The sequence below is a fragment of the Phyllostomus discolor genome, chromosome 3, assembly GCF_004126475.2.
Source record: "Phyllostomus discolor isolate MPI-MPIP mPhyDis1 chromosome 3, mPhyDis1.pri.v3, whole genome shotgun sequence".
NCBI classification, from domain to species: Eukaryota; Metazoa; Chordata; class Mammalia; order Chiroptera; family Phyllostomidae; genus Phyllostomus; species Phyllostomus discolor.
The window spans coordinates 38,957,255-38,976,987 of NC_040905.2; the positions used below are offsets into that span (position 1 = coordinate 38,957,255).

The 19,733-nt window shown below is 42.4% G+C and overlaps 1 protein-coding gene across 4 annotated transcripts in view; it reads left to right on the forward strand.

Moving 5' to 3' along the window:
* Positions 1-19,733, forward strand: part of LOC114507880 (regulator of G protein signaling 7 binding protein) — an 86,890-nt gene that overhangs the window by 55,982 nt on the left and 11,175 nt on the right. For 3 of the 4 annotated variants that reach the window (XM_028525936.2, XM_028525927.2, XM_036020329.1), the window contains exons 4-5: positions 12,864-13,011; positions 15,995-16,065. In XM_028525936.2, the coding sequence (XP_028381737.1) occupies positions 12,864-13,011; positions 15,995-16,065 (219 nt within the window). Of the gene's footprint in view, positions 1-12,863; positions 13,012-15,994; positions 16,070-19,733 lie in introns of those variants that run through there. The other variant, XM_036020330.1, reaches the window with a different exon arrangement.

Genomic DNA, 19,733 nt, shown 5'->3' on the forward strand with positions numbered 1-19,733 from the left:
CTTTTTTAAACCTGGGTAGGGTAGTTTTTCCCTCCAGGTCTGCTGGGCTGTGCCTGCAGGGTTGCATGCCCATGTTGCCCCTGGAATCTCCCTTGCTGACGACAGTCCTCCACACCTGGTTATCTCCTCTCGTTCCCACTCTACCTTCTCAGGTGGCCACCTGAGAAGTTAGAAGTCAGTCTCCTTCTGCCATCCACTCCCACTTTTTGTCTTTTCACCATTGACCTATTAAAAGTATTTTTATTTATTTATTTTTAGAGAGAGGGGAAAAGAGGAGAGAAACATCGATTGGCTGCCTCTCGCACAGCCCTATCTGGGGACCTAGCCCACAACCCAGGCATGTGCCCTGACTGGGAATCAAACCGGCAACTTCAGTTTGAGGGACAACACCCAACCCACTGAGCCACACCAGTCAGGACACCATTGACTTTTAAAAGAAAACACTTGTCTACTAGTTCTGTTTAAAAGTAAAAGGGTTCCTTCATACAGATTTCTTCCTTAATGGATTTGATCTTGAGCACACAAATAAATGTATCACCTCTTCTCTGATCAGCTCATTGGTCTTGAGTGCCCTCTCTCTTCACTGTCAGGATCTGACCTGCTTCTTTCCCTTCCTCTTCTTTTAAATATGGGAATCCCTGCTCCCTGTCCCCTGCTCTAGTGCTCAACTTATATACAACTCTAAAAAGAATACACCTGATACAGTAGCACCCCTTAGGCTAGGGAAGGGGCCTATCTAGATGACCTCCTTAAGTCCTTCAAGAAATCAATGCACCACCAATCACCCAGTACCCAAATCATAAACCTTTCTTTTCTCATTCACTGATTTAACAGATATTTATAAGCCAACTGCAATGTATTATTAGTCATCCTTAAATTCTACTGCCTTAAACCCCAAATTTAATAATTTACAGTTCATGTTGTTTATTAGCTTTTCTAAACATCTCTCCAATCTTTTGTCCATGTGTTCTCTTAGGCCACCATCAATTCTAACCTATATTATTACAGGTTTCTCCCCTTGCTTTCTGGAGAGAGAGAGAGAGATGGAAACCAAATAGTTCCTAGAGTCTCAGGGGAATAGTAACTAGTTCTAGCTTGTAACACTCAAAATTTCTTTCTGCTTCGAATCCTTTTCTGGTATGCTTCTTGTGATGCTATTATAAAAGCTGATGTTTTGATAACTTTTAGGTTAATTTTTCTTACAGGTTGGCCATTCCCCTGTCCTTTAGTATTTCTTTCCCATCAAGGAAAGAAAAAGAATTGTAATTGAGTCATTAAGCAGGGCTCAATAAGAGTCTCTGGTCAATTTTTCTTTGAGATTAAATACTGAAACCAAATTGTTTCACAGTTATTTTTATTTCTGATCGCCTCTCTGGCTGTCACCAGAGGTCCCACAAGTATCGTGTATCACATTTAGTTTTGCTTTTGCACTGAGTGGTGATGAGTTTACTCTGTGGAGGGCACACAAGGTCACTGCGGATGCAAAGAGTATGGTTTCTTTCTGGAAAATGTAAGCCTTGAATTATTTTAAAGTTTCTGCAGTGAGCATGAATTTAGTAATGAAGATTGTCTTTCTCTCTCAATTAAGCAAATTACAATTATCCTTAGTCCTTAACAATATCTTTAGTGGAGCTTCATATCTTTTTGCATATACAATGCTTCTGAATTTTTGCTGTCTCATAAGTTTGATTGGTACAATCTATTACTTGGAAATCTTTTATACTTAACAACATCATGCTATTGCCAAAAAATAGAGAAAAAATGGTACTAAAATTATTTTCTTTTTTTATGGGCAACAAAATTAAATTAAATTACTGAAATGTGAGGAAAAATCCACATTTAATAAAGGCTATTGAGTTACCCCCGTGCAGAGTGTGGTTCTGAAAAACTGTGTTTGTTTCCAGAAGACGACAGAAGGGAATAATTTTAGATGTTTTGTAATTTCATATTCTAACACTTCAAGTTGCAGATTGGGCCATTACTTGACAAAGTCTATTTCCTACGTTTATAGTGAAAAACAGTTGCCCGCATGTTTTCACAGTTTTGCCCGCACTTTTTCACAGGTCGGGAGGAAGTCTTTTCCCATAACTTAGTCCGTGCTTCACTTGGACCGCTAATGCCTGTCTGCTGCCACCGGATGAGATGAGGCTGCAGGTTTCATTCACGCCGGTGGCAGGCAGCGGAACCAGGTTTCTAAGGGAACCAAATGATCCTGCTCTTGTGGTCACGGCTTTCCTCTCCCACATTCTCTCCCTGTTCCGTCGGTTTGGGCATCCTTCCCATTCTGGAAGGAGCACAGATGACAGAACGCTCCAGTGCAGCTCCCCCTCCCCATGACCTTGCTCTTTCCAGCTTTGTTCTCATCTCACTTGTCCGTGGTGGCCGGTAGCTGTCTCTCGGCTCTGCCCCTCTGCTGTAGCTCCCAGCAAAATTGTCTTTAGGTCCTTGGGGGGTGTATCATCTCCCCGTCTTCCCCCCCAAATAAGAGGTTCTCTCCCTGACATGTGTACCCAGGATAAACACAGAGATAAAACTATGCAAGGGGAAATGTACTTACAAAAGGGAAAGAATAGAGAAGTGTTAAAAGTTGAAAAATCTTAAAACAAAATCCAGTGGGAGCTGAGAGCTCAAGAGGCTCTGAGGAGAAATTAATGAACTGCTCTCCAGCAACAAACAGGATGGACTCGAGACAAGGAGCAGACTGTGAGCCGTGAAGACTCCAGTGCACTCAGCCCTGTTTTAAGAAAAGGAAATGACCCACACCAATGAAAGAAACAGGCACTGTAAAGACAGAAATGGCATGTACACACAAGTAAAGACCTTATTATTTTCCAATGTAATGAGGCAGCTGATGCTAAACTATAACAGTAGGTTAGAAGAAATGAAGCAGACTAAATCTTAAAATAGACTATTATTCAAATCCTGAGTGGAAACATGCATTCTTCATTCTTTGAACAAGTATTTACTGAGCACCTGGCATATGTAAGGCACTAATGTAGGTACAGTGATCAGCTAAAGACATCCATGTTCTTGTGGACTGCATCGTCTAGTGCAAAGAAGTGGTTTTTTAATGTTCAAAAATCCCGAATATTAATAACTGCTATTCTAAATATTAATAAGGGCTATGTCAATAATGAAAATAGAATGGGTAATGTGATAGTGGCCGGGCACTTTAGAAGTGATGGTCAGACTCCCTGAGGAGGTAGCATTTAATCTGAGGTTTGAGTGACAAGAGGAAATGACCGCATACACATTGGTATCTCATGCAAAGGACCCAAGACCAGCACACACTTACACTGTTTCAAGAAAATAAGCACGACCAATGTCTGAAATCTAAGCATGATCTGAAATTACCTATTATTACTCTATCTTCATGTCTTCATATGCCAAACAGTCAGTCGAACACCACAGTCACCACCTTTTGTCAAAGTAGATGTCAACTGAGCAGTGGAATCAAAGGAATAATAGCTTCCACTGATCGTGCGCCTTCTACTTGCCAGGTGCTTTATGCGTGTTATCTCATTTTATCCCCAAGTACCATCTCCCCCATTTTACAGATGAAGAACCTGAGGCTGAAAGAGGTAGTCGTCCCAAAGTCACACAGAACATCACTCCCATTGCAAAGTGTGTGATTGTTCCTTTACACTAGTCGGTTTCCCACTAAGCTACCTTAGGGACAGGCAAGAGATCATATCAAATGGAGAAATGAATACCGATAGTGGCATGATGATCGAACTGTATCCACAGATTTGGCTTGATGATTAGTGTGCACATTTCAAAAATACCATGTTTCATGGATAAAATCCACTGTGTTTAATTCCTTACCAAAATAGCACAAAGTTCAGGGAGTAACTTTTAAGATGGAAGGGAAAGTTAACTCCATAGATCATTTAATGATTTATAAAATATTTTCCTTTGGGTAAAGAAGTTTAATTTTAAGGAATGATTATACTTTGTAAAGTAAAATAAAATGCACCATTCATGTAATCCAAAAGGATTGTGGCCTCAGACACCTACTGTGGGAAAGCTGAAATCAATTAATTGTAGAGTAAATCCATCTTGTTCATTGTTCTGTCATAAGGATCACAGAATAGCACTGGAGCAGTAGAAGGGAGGGGATGGTTCTGTGTCTCTCCTGAACTGGCAAAGGTTTGTTTCCCAGTTTGGGGCAAGAATGGAGCTCTGTATATGATGTAATGACTACTTTCCACCATGTATTCACGACACAGAATGACTTCTTGCCATAGTACAGAAAAGCATTTGAAACTATTTCTTCATATAGGGAAACAACTGAATTAATGTAACTTATTTCTATTTAAAGACATGGTTTTTAGAAACGAGAGAGTAAAAGTGGATTACTTAACAAGGAGCCTACATTTCCCCAGTTTTTTTCACAGTGCATGGAATTAAAAAGCATCTACCAGTTAGGAAAATGCATGAGAGTGAGAATAACTGTCTGGATAAGCTTCCAGGCGTCTCATGTAAGCCGTATTCATTTTGTTGTTTACAGTCAGTATGAAAACTATACTGAAGGCCTTCCCTGGGCATAGTATCATAGCAGATAATGCATCAGGAGTACAAAGGACATAGGAAATTTGCCCCTGCCATCAAAGAAATGATAGTGCACAGACACATTATCAGCTCAGAGAAGATTGGTTCATTTTGTTTTGATTCCTGGAAAAATTTGCATAAGTGAATAAAATTGACTTCGCTGGACACTAGAGGCACATTCAGGGCCTCCAAAAAAGACACTGCCCATGACAACGCTTCCTATTGTCACTGGTAGGACGAAGGAGAGCAACAAGGAACAGAAAAGCACAAGAGAAGAAAGAGGACGGGACAAATGAGACATCAGGAGAAGGAAAGAGGCCTCTGAAGTGGAGTATAAAAGAAGGCTTCCACTCTAAATAAATGATGCCAGCCCAATCTTCCAGGGCCAGTGCCTAGGGCCACTGAGGCTGAGGGTGCCCTGTGGTAGTCTGAAGTCTGCCCCAAAGTCAGATGTGTTTTTGTTCCCCCAAAACAACTGACCACTTCTCAGGAATGTAAGAATAGCCAGCCTTCTAAACTGGTATGTGCTTCATGGGTGGTTTCCCTTAACATTTCCTCAAACATGCCTATTATATTATCCATAAACAGGCTAAAAATACATGAAAATCCCAGAGGAGCTGGGGGCAGAAAGCTTTGCAAGGCCCCGGGAAAAGTGGCCAGCTTTGGGATGTCCTAGTTCTAAACAGTGTTGAAGGAGGCTCGGTGTGAGTGCAAGGTGCTCTAAAGGTTCCCTTCTCCCTTACCTGCATTCCCTATCTGAGGAAAATATTTGTTCACTGAGGCCTGAAATTGATTTTTCAGGGCACAGAGTTTTTCATTTCATAATAAGAAGTGAAATAATTTTAAATGCATATTCACTTTCTTAGGTGAAGTAAAACATTAACTGGAAGATACCATTTGTAAGCAGGTTGACCCCCTTTTCTGAGAGTCCACCCGACATTAGAGAACAGGGGTTCCATCCCAAGAACACCAGGTCAAAGAGGGGGAGCTGTGGAAGTACTCAAATGGGCCACTGTCCAGGTTTGTGGGGTGCTTCTCTGCTGATTCCTAATGTAGCTCAGGAGAACATCAATGAACTATGACCCCTTATCCTCTCCAGCCTCATCTCTCACCAGCACGACCCCTTCCCACCCCTCACACCATGCTCTGCCCAACCACACTCAAGGCGATGTGTTCCCCCACATTTCCATGGCGCAGACTGCAGCGTGTGTTGCACTGAGGGCTAATTGCCTGGTTTCCTGTCTGTCATCCTCTCTGGATTTGATCACCCGGTGAGTATCCGCCATTGCATTCCCAGTATCTAGCACAGTGCCTGGAGCAGAGTAAATTCTTGAATAATAATTATTGAACAAGTGAGTGAATTGCTTTCACTCTGTATCTGTTGTCAAAAGAGGAGTACAATTGAAGCAAAATTTGTCCTGAGATATTGGACGAAATTCATGCATATAGTATTTTCCTTCCTACTGAGAATCTGTTGAAATAACAGAAAAAGATATAATGAAAAGAATAAATCCATATTAGTTCTTATACTTGTCAGGGTAGGGCAACTGTTGCACGAAACAACACCAAATACCAATGGATTAGAGCTATAAGGGTTCGTTATTTGTCCATGTCAGAGCCCAGTGCCAGAGCTGGAGTGGGGTGGGCAGTCTTGCTCTTTCTGTTCTCCATATCCACCCAGCGGTCAGGGGGAGAAAAGAAAGCACAGGGGATCATATGGGAGGACTTTTAGCAGCCAGTCTGGAAAAGACATACATCACTGCTGCTTAGAATCCACTGGCCTTAACTCTGCCCCGTGACCCCTCCTATTTGTAAGAGGAACAGAAACTAGAGGTTGGCAAACACAGAACCAGCCATCTCCCATGCTTCTGAAGAACAAGCTAAGTAAAGGATGACTTTAACTAAGTAGAACTTTTGAGGAATTTCTCAAAGCTAGAAAGTAATTGGGATTGGATTGGAAGATATAAATAAACTGAGGAAACCGTAGCTGGATAAGTAACTCGTGAAGAAACAAATGAAATTCATGCCGGAGAAAATTGCTGCAAAAATGAAATCAATTTCAGCTATATTTCAGACTTGGAATCCACAAATGCAAACCGCAGGCAGTGGGAACTGCTGTCAGGGAAATTAAAGTCTGAAGTTGTTTTGGGGGAGGGGGGAAGCTGGGCTGCCCCAGGCTGAGCAAAGAAGAGTGGCATCACTTGCCCCCAGGAAGACTCCTGGTGCTAGTGTAAGGACTGGCAGCCTAGCAGAGCAGAGTGTGCAGTATACTCTGAGCCTCCGGAAGGAAAGCTGTGGAAGGAGAGGAAAGGAAGCGCATGACTCGAGAGTTTTTCCCAGGATGGGTTGCTCAGTATATCTCACTGGAGTAGGGGTTTCAAAGAGGAAACTCAGCAGGCATGGGGCTCCAAAACAGGCTGATGAGAAGCACCCGGAGAAAGGCAATACCAGATGATTTCACTTATATATGAAATCTAAAGAACAAAGTCAGTAAACAAACAAAATTGAAACAGACCTGTAGACACAGAGAACAGACTGATGGTTGCCAGAGGGAAGGGGCGTTGGGAGGCTGAGTGAAGGGATTAAAAAGTACAAATTGAGCCCTGGCTGGTGTAGCTCAGTGGATTGAGCACGGGCTGCGAACCAAAGTGTTGCAGGTTTGATTCCCAGTCAGGGCACATGCCTGGGTTGCAGGCCACGGCTGCACATTGATCTCTCTCTCTCTCTCTCTCTCTCTCTCTCTCTCTCTTTCTCCCTCCCTCCTCTCTCTAAAAATAAATAAATAAAATCTTTTTTTAAAAAAAAGTACAAATTGGTAGTTCCAAAATAATCCTTGGGCTGTAATAACTATGTATGGAGTCATGTGGGTACCAGGAATGGCAGGTGGCACTTTGTAAAATGTATGATTGTCTAACCACTATGCTGTACACCTGAACCTAACATAAAATAATATTGAATGCAAACTGTAATTGAAAAGTAAAATTTAAAGTTCTTTTTTTTTAAAAAAGTACCCAAAAGATAAGCTTTATACACATCTTGTCCAGCCACACATCCTTCTCCTTCCCCATAATAGCCAGAACGAGGACATTTAATGAGAATGATAGGCAAACAGAGATCCTCGAAGACTAATCTGAATAGACATTCAACAATGACTTGATTTGTAAGAAAAAACAACACTCTAAAAGGGAAATGCCAAGCACAATGAACAACCAACTGATACTCGAAGAAGAAATTTTAAAGTGGAAACAGATGAAGAATTTAAAATATATATAACCAATATTCTCAAAGAGATTTAGTAGTCTGTAACACCCATAAAACAGTAATTGTCTGCAACAAGAAGGAAGCAGCCTGGTTCATTGGAAATAAAAATAGTACCAGCCAATCAAAACTCAATAGCTGGGTTAATTATTTTTGGAAGACAATTCTTCTCCTTTAGTCTCTTGTATTTCTGCCGTTTTGCAAGGTGAGGCACTGACACCCCTTGTTTGACACCATCTTTTCAAGGTTGTTTATTTAGTGAATGCCTTAGAAAATAGAGACAGTGTCTCCCTCCAGAGCAAGGCATGCTTACTACTCAGTGTAATGAAAATGTTTCCCTCTGGAGCAAAGGGCAGACGTGCTTATAAACCTCAGAACTGCTAAGCTCAGAGTTCCTCCTCTGTCACACAGCCGCCTGTGTGTGCAGACAAGATCTGGCCTGTGTTTATGTCCCTGGCGGAATTAGGATTCAAGAACCAACATAAGTGCTGATACTCTGGCTACTGTCATTATGTGAGCAATAAAGCTCTTTGTCTCTGACCCAGGAGTCTCATGTCCTCGTCCAATATCTATCGAAACTGTAAATAGAGGAAAATCTCAGGCCCTTCACAGTTCTTAATTTTTATAATAGAAATACTGAGAAGCTAAAATAGTTAACTGAAAGACCAAATCCAAAGTATTCTCCCAGAATTTAGCCCCCGAATAAATAGGGACTATGGAGGATAGTTAAGAAACTATGTAGAGACTCTAATGTGAAACTAGTCAGAAACTCCAATATGAAGTAGTAATATGAAAGAACAGAGAGAATAGAGAGTAGATAACCAAGAAAAATAGAAAAAAACTAAAGAAAGGTTTAACCTGAAAAGGCTATAGCGTATCAATGAATTTCTCCATAGATTGCTTAATTAAAACAATAAAAAGGGCCCTGGCTGGTGTAGTTCAGTGGATTGAGCACAGGCCTGCAAACCAAAGGGTTGCCAGTTCAATTCCCAGTCAGGGCACATGCCTGGGTTGTAGGCCATATCACCATGTGAGAGGCAACCATACATGGGTGTTTCTCTCCCTCTCTTTCTCCTTCCTCTCCCCTCTTTCTACAAATAAATAAAATTTTTAAAAAGAGAGAGAAAGAAAGGGTGCACCTACAATGGTAAAAGCCCGCAGAAACCACCTTTACCGAGCAATCCATAATACTTAACTAACATCATTAATAATGGGACAAATGATGCATGTGCTGTCTGACACAATGTACTACGAAGGACAAAATAGCACTTCTATAATATTCTTGCCAGAAGATTTACTCTTAATCTAGACATGTGGAAACCAGACAAATCCAATTTGAAAGACATTCTATAAAACGACTGGCCTGGACTCTTCCTTCAAAAATATTGGTGATGTGAAAGACAAAAAAGACAAGGCTGTTCTAAATAAAAGGAAAATAAAGAAAGAGAACAATTAAATATAGTCCATTATCTTTAACTGGATCCCTTGATTGAAAACAACTATAGCTCTGGCTGGTGTGGCTCAGTGGAATGAGCCCTGGCCTGCAGACTGACAGGCTGCTAGTTGGATTCCAGTAAGGGCACATGCCTGGGTTGCAGGCTGGTCCCTGGTTGGGGGTGAATGAGACAATGATTCTCTCCCTCTCTTTCTTCCTCCTTTCCCCTCTCTCTAAAAATAAATAAATTAAATATTTTTTAAATTAAAAAATATATAAAGGATGTTATTGGAACATGTGAAAAATTTAATATAGACTATTAAATATTCATATTGCATTGAATCATAGTTAATCAAAGATTTTTTGGTGCAATAATTATGTACAGGTTATGTAAGAAAAAAATCCTTTTTCCTTAGGAAATAATACTGAAGTAATAAGGATAAAGTGTCATTAATGTTTGCAACTTACTCTTAAAGGGTTTGTCAAAAATTATATATAATATATAATTTTACATAAAATATGTTATATACTATATTATATATTATATGATATTTAATATATAATTATGTTAAATTATATATAATAAATAATTATTATATATTATAATTTTACATTAAAATTATATGTGACCAATATAATGTATTGATAAAATATATATGTGATCAATATAATATATATGAAATCTATACCAGTATGTATACACACATGTGTATGAGACAGAGAGAGACTGAATGATAAAAGAAAATACAGCTAAACATTAACAATGGGTGAAACTAGAACACCTGGATGTCCACTGTATTATTCTTGCAAGTTTGCTGTAGGTTTGCTAATTTTCAAAATTAAAAATTGGAGAAAATTTATTGCAAATGCCAATCAAATGCCAAAAAATGATTACTATAAAAAGAACCTGTCCCTAGACATATTTAGGAGTCATTTCATAACTCAATAACTTAAAGATCATATTCTGAACATTTTACAGAGAGTTTGTGAGCTGGCACAGGCACTAAACTGCAAGTCCAGCATCCGAGGTTTGCGCTCTTGTTCATCCGCGTTAGTAGACCCAGGACTAGAAACAAGGGAAAGGAGGATATTCCTCACCATTACAAGCTCATAGGCTTGTTTCAAGAATACATGAATTGTCATTTTTACTTTGAAAAAGCTATGTAAATGACTTCTATAAATAGAATTATTATAGGCAGTAACTGTAAACAAAGTGCTTATGGACTGTATTCTATTGATGCCTTTGTTGTAAAAGGTGTATACTTGAGGAAGATAGAGAGAGGACTCCAAGAAAGAACATTATACCATTTTTCAGAATAAAACCTTTGGGTGCTGTAGCCCTGACCACAGAACAGGGGCCACTGTGACCCCAAAGCCAGGCAAAGCCCACAGAGCAGAGAACTCCATCCGTGTGTACATTCTTTGCTGTCCAAACCCTACTCCATTCTCCAAGGCATTTCGACCCCACAGGAGTACAACAGGAGCTGTGTGTGCTTTCAGATGACCCAATCCTTCAGAGTTTTGAAAAGCAGAAGGTGCTTTGGGGGACCCCACTTTGTCCCTGTCTCAGACCTCAGGGGCCCTTGCTCATACTCACATCCCATGGAGGCCGACACTGCCCAGAGGTGGGTGGGGAGAGGACTGCATTTGCTGCACTCTCCCAGGAAGTGCAATGCCAATGCTTTTAAGAGGTCAATACCCTCCAACTGTGAAGTGGTAATATGCTAAATTATTTGCTTAATTAATTTCCACCCAACAGCATGCCATAAAATTGGAAAAGCAATTCCATTACCCAGGATCAATGTGCATAAAGTACACGCAATATGATCAAAATTTCTCATCAGTGAATTTGTGTTTGTACTTTGGCTGAATATTCAGAGGTTCATTTCTACTATAGGCTGATGAATGGTGTGCAGTTAATTACCACTTAATTGCTTGTCTCTTTCTGCTTGTGTCGCTGCCACATGGTTTTCAAATTACCAAGGTGAGATTTTTGCTAGTTACCTTCAGATCAAGAATCTAAAGGAAAAGCTTCCTGTTAGATCTTACATTGAACAGCCATCCTCTGCACAAGTTTGTTTCATTTTCTGTTTATTTGTTTTGCTTTTTTTAAAACATGCAAAAACAGTCCCACCATGATTAGGGAAACTAACCTGGTCTAGCTGCTGTCTCATGAATACTCAGTGATATGGGCTGTAACAATTTTCTAACTAGTCTAGGGCTGTATCTACATAATACAAACAAAATTGGATTAAAGAGTAAAAAAAAACCAATATACCTACCCTTTTTTTTCCAGACTACACAATATTATACAGCAGCTTTGTAATTATTTGTATAATTTTTAAAATTATCTATCTCCAGCACTTTATGCTCCATAAGACAAAGACTGTGTCTTTTGCCCTGGCCAGGTGGCTCAGTTTGTTGGAGCATCGTCCTATACACCAAAGGCTTGCAGGTTCGATTCCCAGTCAGGGCACACACCTAGGTTGTGGATTTCGTCCCCAGGGCATGGACTGGAGGCAACTGATGTTATTCTCTCACATCAATGTTCCTCTCCTTTCCTCTCTCTCTCTCAAGTCAATAACAGATCCTCAGGCGAAGACTAAAAGGAAAAAAAAAAAGGCTATGTCTTTCTTTCACTTTTATATCTCTAGCATCAAGACCAACACCTGATATTTAGCTGACACTCAAAAAGATTTGCAAGTGAATGACTGAATGAGTGAGTGAATGAATGACTGACAAAGGCAGGTTCGAACCCACTAGTTCTCCAGCCACACAGGCCATCACAATGGTCAGGATATCCACCTTTGAGTACACAAATGTTTAAGGCAGAAATAGACATTAACAAAGGAAACCTGGTCTCAGACTATAATTCCCACTTACTTTCATATAAATTATGGCTGAATCAACTTGGAAATTTGATTCCACAGAGTTGATTTATTCACTTGAGATCAGGCACAGTAAGTCTTAGTGGATTGGCAGTGTGTTACTGTGAATGGCTCCCCAGTACCTGGCACCTTAGTTGATGGCACTTTATGGTCTTAGCAAAGTAAGGCTGGCTCTTGAGGCTGGGCTCATTCCTCATAGAAGGAGACACCTCAACGGGTTGGAGAGCCAAGGAAACAGAGGGTGGGTCCACAATCTCTGATGTTTCCCACAGGCCAAAAGAGCCAGCATCAGATTCAGCAACATCAACAGGAGCTCCCATTCTTCCTGCTGGGTGTCACGTGCGCAGGGGCGGGCATCTTACCTGCCCCTGAATCTGAGGACCAAAAAGCAGCCTGATTTCACAGGCTGAGGACCCCCTCCAAAGCTAACCGGATCTAACTCACAAAGCGCCAATACTCCATCAAAGACAGGACCTCTGCTTTTATCTGAATCTTCAAATTGCATCCGCCACAAACTGTCTTTCCCAGAATGTTGTGAAAGCATACCACACACGCACACTTATTTTTATATATTAATTATTTTAGTATTCAGAAATTTGTGTTAATAGAGCACTTGATTCAAAGCATAACCAAGCTCTGTAATGACATATTGGGTATACAACTGCATTTATCATTTCTTATCTTCTCTTTACCAATATCCCCACCCCCATCCCCACCTCCCTGCCCCTTAGGAAAGGAGCCTGGTGGGGGAACCAAGACTTTGGATTGCAAAATTGAGGAAAGTGCTGAAACACCCGCTGTAGAGGACTCCTCATCTTCCCCCATAGATACTCAGCAACATTCCTGGCAGGTTTCCACAGACATTGAGAATACTGAAAGGTAAGTGGGAAGTCGCCCTAAATAGACTGCCACTCCTCCTCCACTTAATACTCCTCGGGACTACAGAGAGTCAAGATGTTCTCTTTCAGAGGCAGACACAGAGCTCTTAGAATACTGAGTCAAGAGAAGGTAAGGGGTCCAAATCCTGCAATGGAGCGGCAGCAGAAACTCCAGTGGAGGCAGGCTCCCGGGCCCGGGCTCATCCCACTCCACCACATTGCATTTCCATGGAAGCGAAATGCTCTACACGCCATCACAGCTCACTCAGTGGGCTGGGTCCCCGAATCGCGCCAAGATGTCTCCCATAGATTCTCGGATTTTAGACGTATGGAACGGCCGGCTTAGCTGCCAGTCAGGAGCTGAGCATTCAGTCTAGTTCACAAACAGCTTTTTTGCAAGACTCCCTTTTCTTGTTCTCCCAGCATGTAGCTGGCTGCCCTCTAGTGGTCAAATCGAGTTAATGCATTTGCCTTAGCAAGCCCTTGCTCCCGACTGTAGATGGAGTTTCTTCCTCGGGGAAAAGAGATTCTACAGTGATTCTGGTTCTCTTGAGGAAAGGGTGCAATGATAATATAATAATGAGTGCTGTGTCTCATCTGGATGCTAAAAATTCCATTCTTTAAGGCAGAAAGACAAGGTCCTTGTTTACTGGTCTTCACACTGATATCTTGTCCTTTGCTACTGATGCCCCCAGCGCGGGCTCAAAGCAGATGAATGAATGCCGGGCAATTCCACTGAGGGCTCTGTGAGTGGGGTTTGAGTCATTGACAAGATAATGAACATTTTATTTTTTTATTTTTAGAAAAGTAACACACGAGGGCATTTATAGCCATTGTGGTTCTACTTTCAGATTGTGATATAATTCTAAAGCTAATTACCGAATTTCTGTGTTTATAGAAAATTGAAGCATGTGGTAATTATGTGCTATTAATAAAACTTGGATTTTGTATAAGCTCGGAAATCCAACATTCAAACAATAAAGCTGTTTGGCGCAGTTTGATAGAACTATAGACAAATGATGAGGGAGTGATTTGTCTTAATTTATAAAATGGAGAATGCTTTGCTCTATTCCCAGGAAGAAACATCTGCCAGAGTCCCGTGGTCAGGGCGTAAATCCATCAGCAAAGCCTTTTTCCCTTTTCAGAAGCTTTGCAGAGATGCCATATCCAAGCCCCGTGAGCTTGCAGAAAGCGAGCTACGGCTGGCAATAAGAACAGGAGAGTATACCCGCGGTCCTGGCAGTGTTTCAGTCCTGCCTGAAAGCCTGGATTCAGGTTGTTGGAGGTGGGAATGACTGAGAGAAGCAGGCACACAGACCTGTCTGGGAGGGTGGCTTCCTCAGTTCCCCTGTCTCTCTGCCCTAAGAGACCAGTGGCTCTCAAACTGGGCTTTACATCAAAATCACCAGGAGGACTTTTTAAAAATGTTGATGACTGAGCCCCACCATAAACTAGCCAAATCGGGCTTTTGTGGAGTAGGGCTCGGCATCAGGTGGCTCTCTCATGCGGCAGCCCAGGCTGAGAACGGGCGCTCTCCAAGGAGACCAGGCCTCAGTCTCACAGATTGCGTTACTAGCCCCTTCCCGCCATGTGTCTGCCCACCGCCCACCCATTCCATCTACTCTTGGGAACTTTACAGGAAAACAGAAGGCGCCTGGATGCAGGGCCCTGTCCTCTGTCTCCCTCTCCCCCACTTCTCTTTCTAGAAATACCCTTTGGGGCTAATCAGCACGCAGTACCACGCAGACACATCCTTACACCTGTGGGAAAGGTTTTTGCATTTTTTACAGGTGTGTTTATACAGATCCACAAGGCTGCTGTCCCCTCCTTGTCACATACTAGTCAATAGTCAAGGAGGGAACCCCACGGGGTTCTGCTTCCCTGAGACAAGTGGTCCTCAAACTATACTCAACAAAACAGTGTGTTTTATGAAACCAACTGAGTGATTTCAAACTTAAAATTATATGATATCTCTATTTCCTCGAATGGCAGAAGGAAGATAGATTAATAGATAGAATATTCTCAGTTTTATGATTATCCACCCCACCCCCAAATTTTCTTAAACCCTGGGTGCCTGATATTGCTTGACTGTCCCAGAGTTAACTAAACGATATATCTGATTTTTGCTTTTTTAAATGAAATCTACCACCATATCTTGGGATTCCAAGCGTGCTGACTCCCCTAGGTAACCATTGTTGAATATGAGGGGAACCCCTGTCCCAAAGACCTGAGAGTCCAACGTGCCTCCTGCTACTACTCTGTGGCTCTGTGGCTTCGTGATCAGATGTACTCTGGGGTGAGGGTGGATGTGGATGCAGTGTCAGACACGCATGCCAGTGTCTAGGGGAAGACCCAGCTGTTCCATCGGCACCCTGCCCCCCAGCCTCTCTCTTTCTGTTTCACCCACTGTGAAGAGCTCTTCTCTGACAGTTGTGGAATTTGTCATACTCTCCCATCATTCCAAATCAGTTTAATAAGTGTTGGCCCTCAGGAAGTCTTAACATCTGTGTTACACAGAACTCCAACCATGGTAAAGAGAGACAACAGCAAGGGGACCTACACAACCACAACAGCTGTCTGACTGTCACCCGGCCTCAGCTTTGCCCAGGGTAACCCCACCATTCTAGTTGTGTGTCCTTCACCTCCCCTTGGAAATCTGAAGTCCTGTCCTCAGGACCGGAGGCTCCTCTCTGACCTCAGCCGGGTCCACCTGAGGGCAGAGACGAGGGCGCCCCCAGCGAAAACGCCCTGTGGAAACGTTGGCCAGGGTCGTGCTCTCTCCTCCCAGAGCCAGCCCATCTCAGACTTCTTTTCATTATAAAAGTAAAATAGATTCAATTTTTGCCTGCTGCCTGTTGCAGATTCAGGGCTCGTACCATTAAGCACAGACTCTTGTCCTTCAGTTGTCTCGTGGAACAGACTGTTTGAGATTGCATTTCAAAAATTTACAGCTGACGATTTTTTTCTTTTGATCAATTTTACAGAGACATGCGAGAAATGAAAAACCTTTTAAGCAAACTCAGGGAAACTATGCCTTTACCATTGAAAAATCAAGGTGAGTCATGTCATTCTTTTTGAGGCAAATGATGTTTTTATTTTTAACATGAAAACCTTGGAAGTTGTTTCTAGATAAATTAAAGCAAGTTGTGGGGGGGAGGCGTTGCACAAACAACAGAAAGCACTGAGTATACATTTGTCTTTCCTATAAAAAAATATGATAATGGGAATGGAATCTCTCAAGTGAACACAGTTTTGCCTGAGGATAGCCCAGATATGCCCTGACCTTACAACAGACACTTTCCCCTCCGGCCAGTTGGTCAAGAGCATTCATTCGCTGCCGCAGCTGTGGAAAGCCTATGCCAAGTACGGCAAACACAGACGGTCTGAAGGCTTGCCCCTTGCCTTTAAGAAGTTTGCAGCCTAGTAGAGGAGACCCAAGAATACTTCCAAAGGAAGATCTCTTCCATCTAGACATTTAATTATCTAAAGAAGCAATAATAATAATTAACATGTATTGAGAACTGACCGTGTGCCGCTGTGATTCTGCACCCAACTCGGGTGTGGTTTCCATACGCCAAACAACTCGCGGGTGCCAGCTGAGTGTCCTACAGTTCAACCGAACTCTGATACCACCTGATATAAAGTCGTACCCCACAAGTTAAGGGCTCCATCCCAGAGACTGCCCCTCCCCCACACACACACTTTGGAGGACAGTGGTAATTCAGGGTTGTCACCTGTGCTTCGGACCAGCAGGCTGTAGACTGGAGGTTCCAGTGACTCCTTTCACGGGTTTGATTAGATTGCTAGAATGACTCACAGAACTCAGAGAAAACTTCCCCTAGCAAGATCCCCAGTTTATTGTAAAAGGACATGACTCAGGAATAGCCAGATAGACAAGATGCATGAGACAAGGGGGGCGGGGGAGGGCACAGAGCATCCACCTCTTTCCAGATAAGCCATTCTCCCCAAATCTCCCCGTGTTCACCAGCCTGGAAGTTCTTGGAACCCCATCCTTTTGGGGTTTTATGGAGGCTTTATTACAGGCATGATTAATTAAGTCATTGGTCATCAGTTTATTGAAATCAATCTCCATCCTTTCTTCTCTCCCAGGAGGTCAAGGGTTGGGACACAAGGTTCCAATCGGCCCCCATTCTTAGGTGCTTTCCAAAAGTCGCCTCATTAACATAATGAGACACCTTTATAGCTCTCAGCACTTAGGCCATTCCAAGGGCTTTAGGAGAAAGACCAAATATATATTTATTATAAATCACAGTATCACAGCTACTATCCTAAATACTGTAGACCATAACTCTTTTAACTTATTTAATTCTAATAACACGTTTGAAAGAAATGCTACTAATATTCCCCAATTTGCAGAAAACTGAGCAGAGAGAGGTTAACTAACTTGATCAAGGCCACACAGACTATATAGGTAGAAAGGCTGGGAGGTGATTCCAGGCTGTCCTTCCCCAGAACTATCCTGTGGGAGAATACTCTCTAACACGGAGAGGGAAAGGCTGTGAGAGATGGCCGTAAGCTTTTATTAATTATCATGTCTCCAGTACCCAGAGCAATGCCTGGGGGATAGTACAGTAACAGTGGCCGTAAACAGTGTTAAATCTGCACCCACTTTGCAGCCCCAGGGTCTGAAGCTATGTACAAAAGATAATAATAAGCATTTTCATTAAGCATACATGGCCAGAACAACCTTAAGTGTAGCATCTGCTTCAGAGAGCGGTAACTAGAGGGCAAGGAAAGGATGTTTAAAGGTAAGAAAAAAACTCCTGTGTTTTCACGGAGCAAAGCCTGGGTGGGAGGGAGCACAGGGTGTGGCCTGCCTCTGAGCTGGGAGGGAGAGGATTTGGCCGTGGAGACGCAGCGCCTGTTGGCTCAGGGAGTGTGTGGCAGAAGGTGGAGAGGTGGAAGAGAGAACACCAGGCGAAGAGGCCGAGGAGTAGTGTGGCTTGAGCCAGTTGGGATGGATATGGTGTCAGAAAATAAGGGGCAGGCGAGGCGGTGCATCAGGTAACTGATAAAAAGAGAGTTGTTATGAAGGTAAAATGATGCAATGCATGTCACATATCTACTAGCGACCTTACAGATTGCAAACATTCAACAAACGTTTACTCTATTGTTGCTACAATTATGATTGTGACTATTATTTACTGGCTAACCTACCCAGTTCAGCTCAGAAATACTCTAAACCATCATCGAAAAGAGCAACCTCTGCTTCCACTGATGATATGTAGTGTCCTGTCATTTAGAACATGGACCCCCGAGACTCTGGATCTGAGGTTCATGGCTGAAGCTGTCCTCAGCTTCCTAATGTTTGACAAGCCTACCGCCATCAACAGCACATGGGCCTCTGGCTGTATGTCACGTTCAGCTGCCCAGGAGGGTGACTGCCCAGGGTGCCCCAGTCTGAATTTCCTGTGTGCTGTGGAGCCCCTCTTCTAAACCTGCCCATCCCACTAGTCCCTCCACTTTCAGTGAAAATTCCTCCAACCATTTTTAAACTGTGCATTAATGGAAAAAATTTTTCATTTTACATATTAGGACATTGTGTATAATCATAAAAAGTATACTATATTTTTGTAACTTTATATTATTTTATAAACAAAAATAATTGTTTTTAAGATTTTATGTATTTTTAGAGAGGGGGGAAGAAGGGAGAAAAAGAGGGGAAAAAAATCAATGTGTTTGTTGCCTCTCACGCGCCCCCCACTGGGGACCTGGCCCACAACCCAGGCATGTGCCCTGACTAGGAACTGAACCGGTGATCCTTTGCTTTGCAATCAGACACTCAACCCACTGAGCCACACCAGCCAGCGCTGATTTTAAATATAATAATAGTAATTAAATAATACCCAGGACATGAACCCTGAATCTATTTGGGGAAGTAAAAGGCAAAAGCTAGGAGAGGCAAGGACTTCTTTAGGAGGCAGTGATCCAGTAGGATTTTAAAATAATAATAAAAAGAGATTGAGGTGAAGTCTTGTGGGTAATTCAGTTTTCTTCATTTGTGGGAGATGTATCTCAGCATGTGAAGATACATCTCTGTTCTCTGCATGTGCAATGGGCACTCACAGCATCACGTCACCGTGAGCTGACCAGTGAAGAAAGAAGGGTGTGAGTCCGGACAAGGGTCCAAGAAGGCCAGAGGGAAGGAGAGCAGGTCTCTGGAGCTGGGAACATTTTTTAGCAAATGCATATGGTGCCAAGTCAATGAGCAAATCCGCCAGATTCCTCTCCCTGACTACTTGTACTGAGCTAGACCACTGGGACTTCCCCATAACCTTCCTGGAATTCTTCCCAGCTGGTTTGTGTATTATACAGGTCTAGGTTAGCACGTGCTGGAAGTGGTCTGGGGTGCTGTGCAGAAAAACGTATTCCAGTTTCTTTCTGTACGGCCTTATGGTCAAAACAATACTAACTGGATGAAATCATTACAGAAAGGCTTCTGTTTTCTTTCTTTTTATTTGCTTTCTCTTCTTATTTCATTTATGTGTGTGCTTGAAGCAGAGAGAAAGAAGGGAAAAGATACTGCTTCTTGTCCCCTTTTTCCTTCCTCAACCCTTGGCCATGTGAAAATTCTGCCGGGCAGGTGCTGGGGAGCCTCCGCGTGGAACACCCGGGCCCTCCGTTCTCCAGGCTCCGCCCCTGCGCTCCCGTCAGAAACTGCTCCGCGTCTGTCTTAGCCTTTCAAGATTTCATCAGATCTCT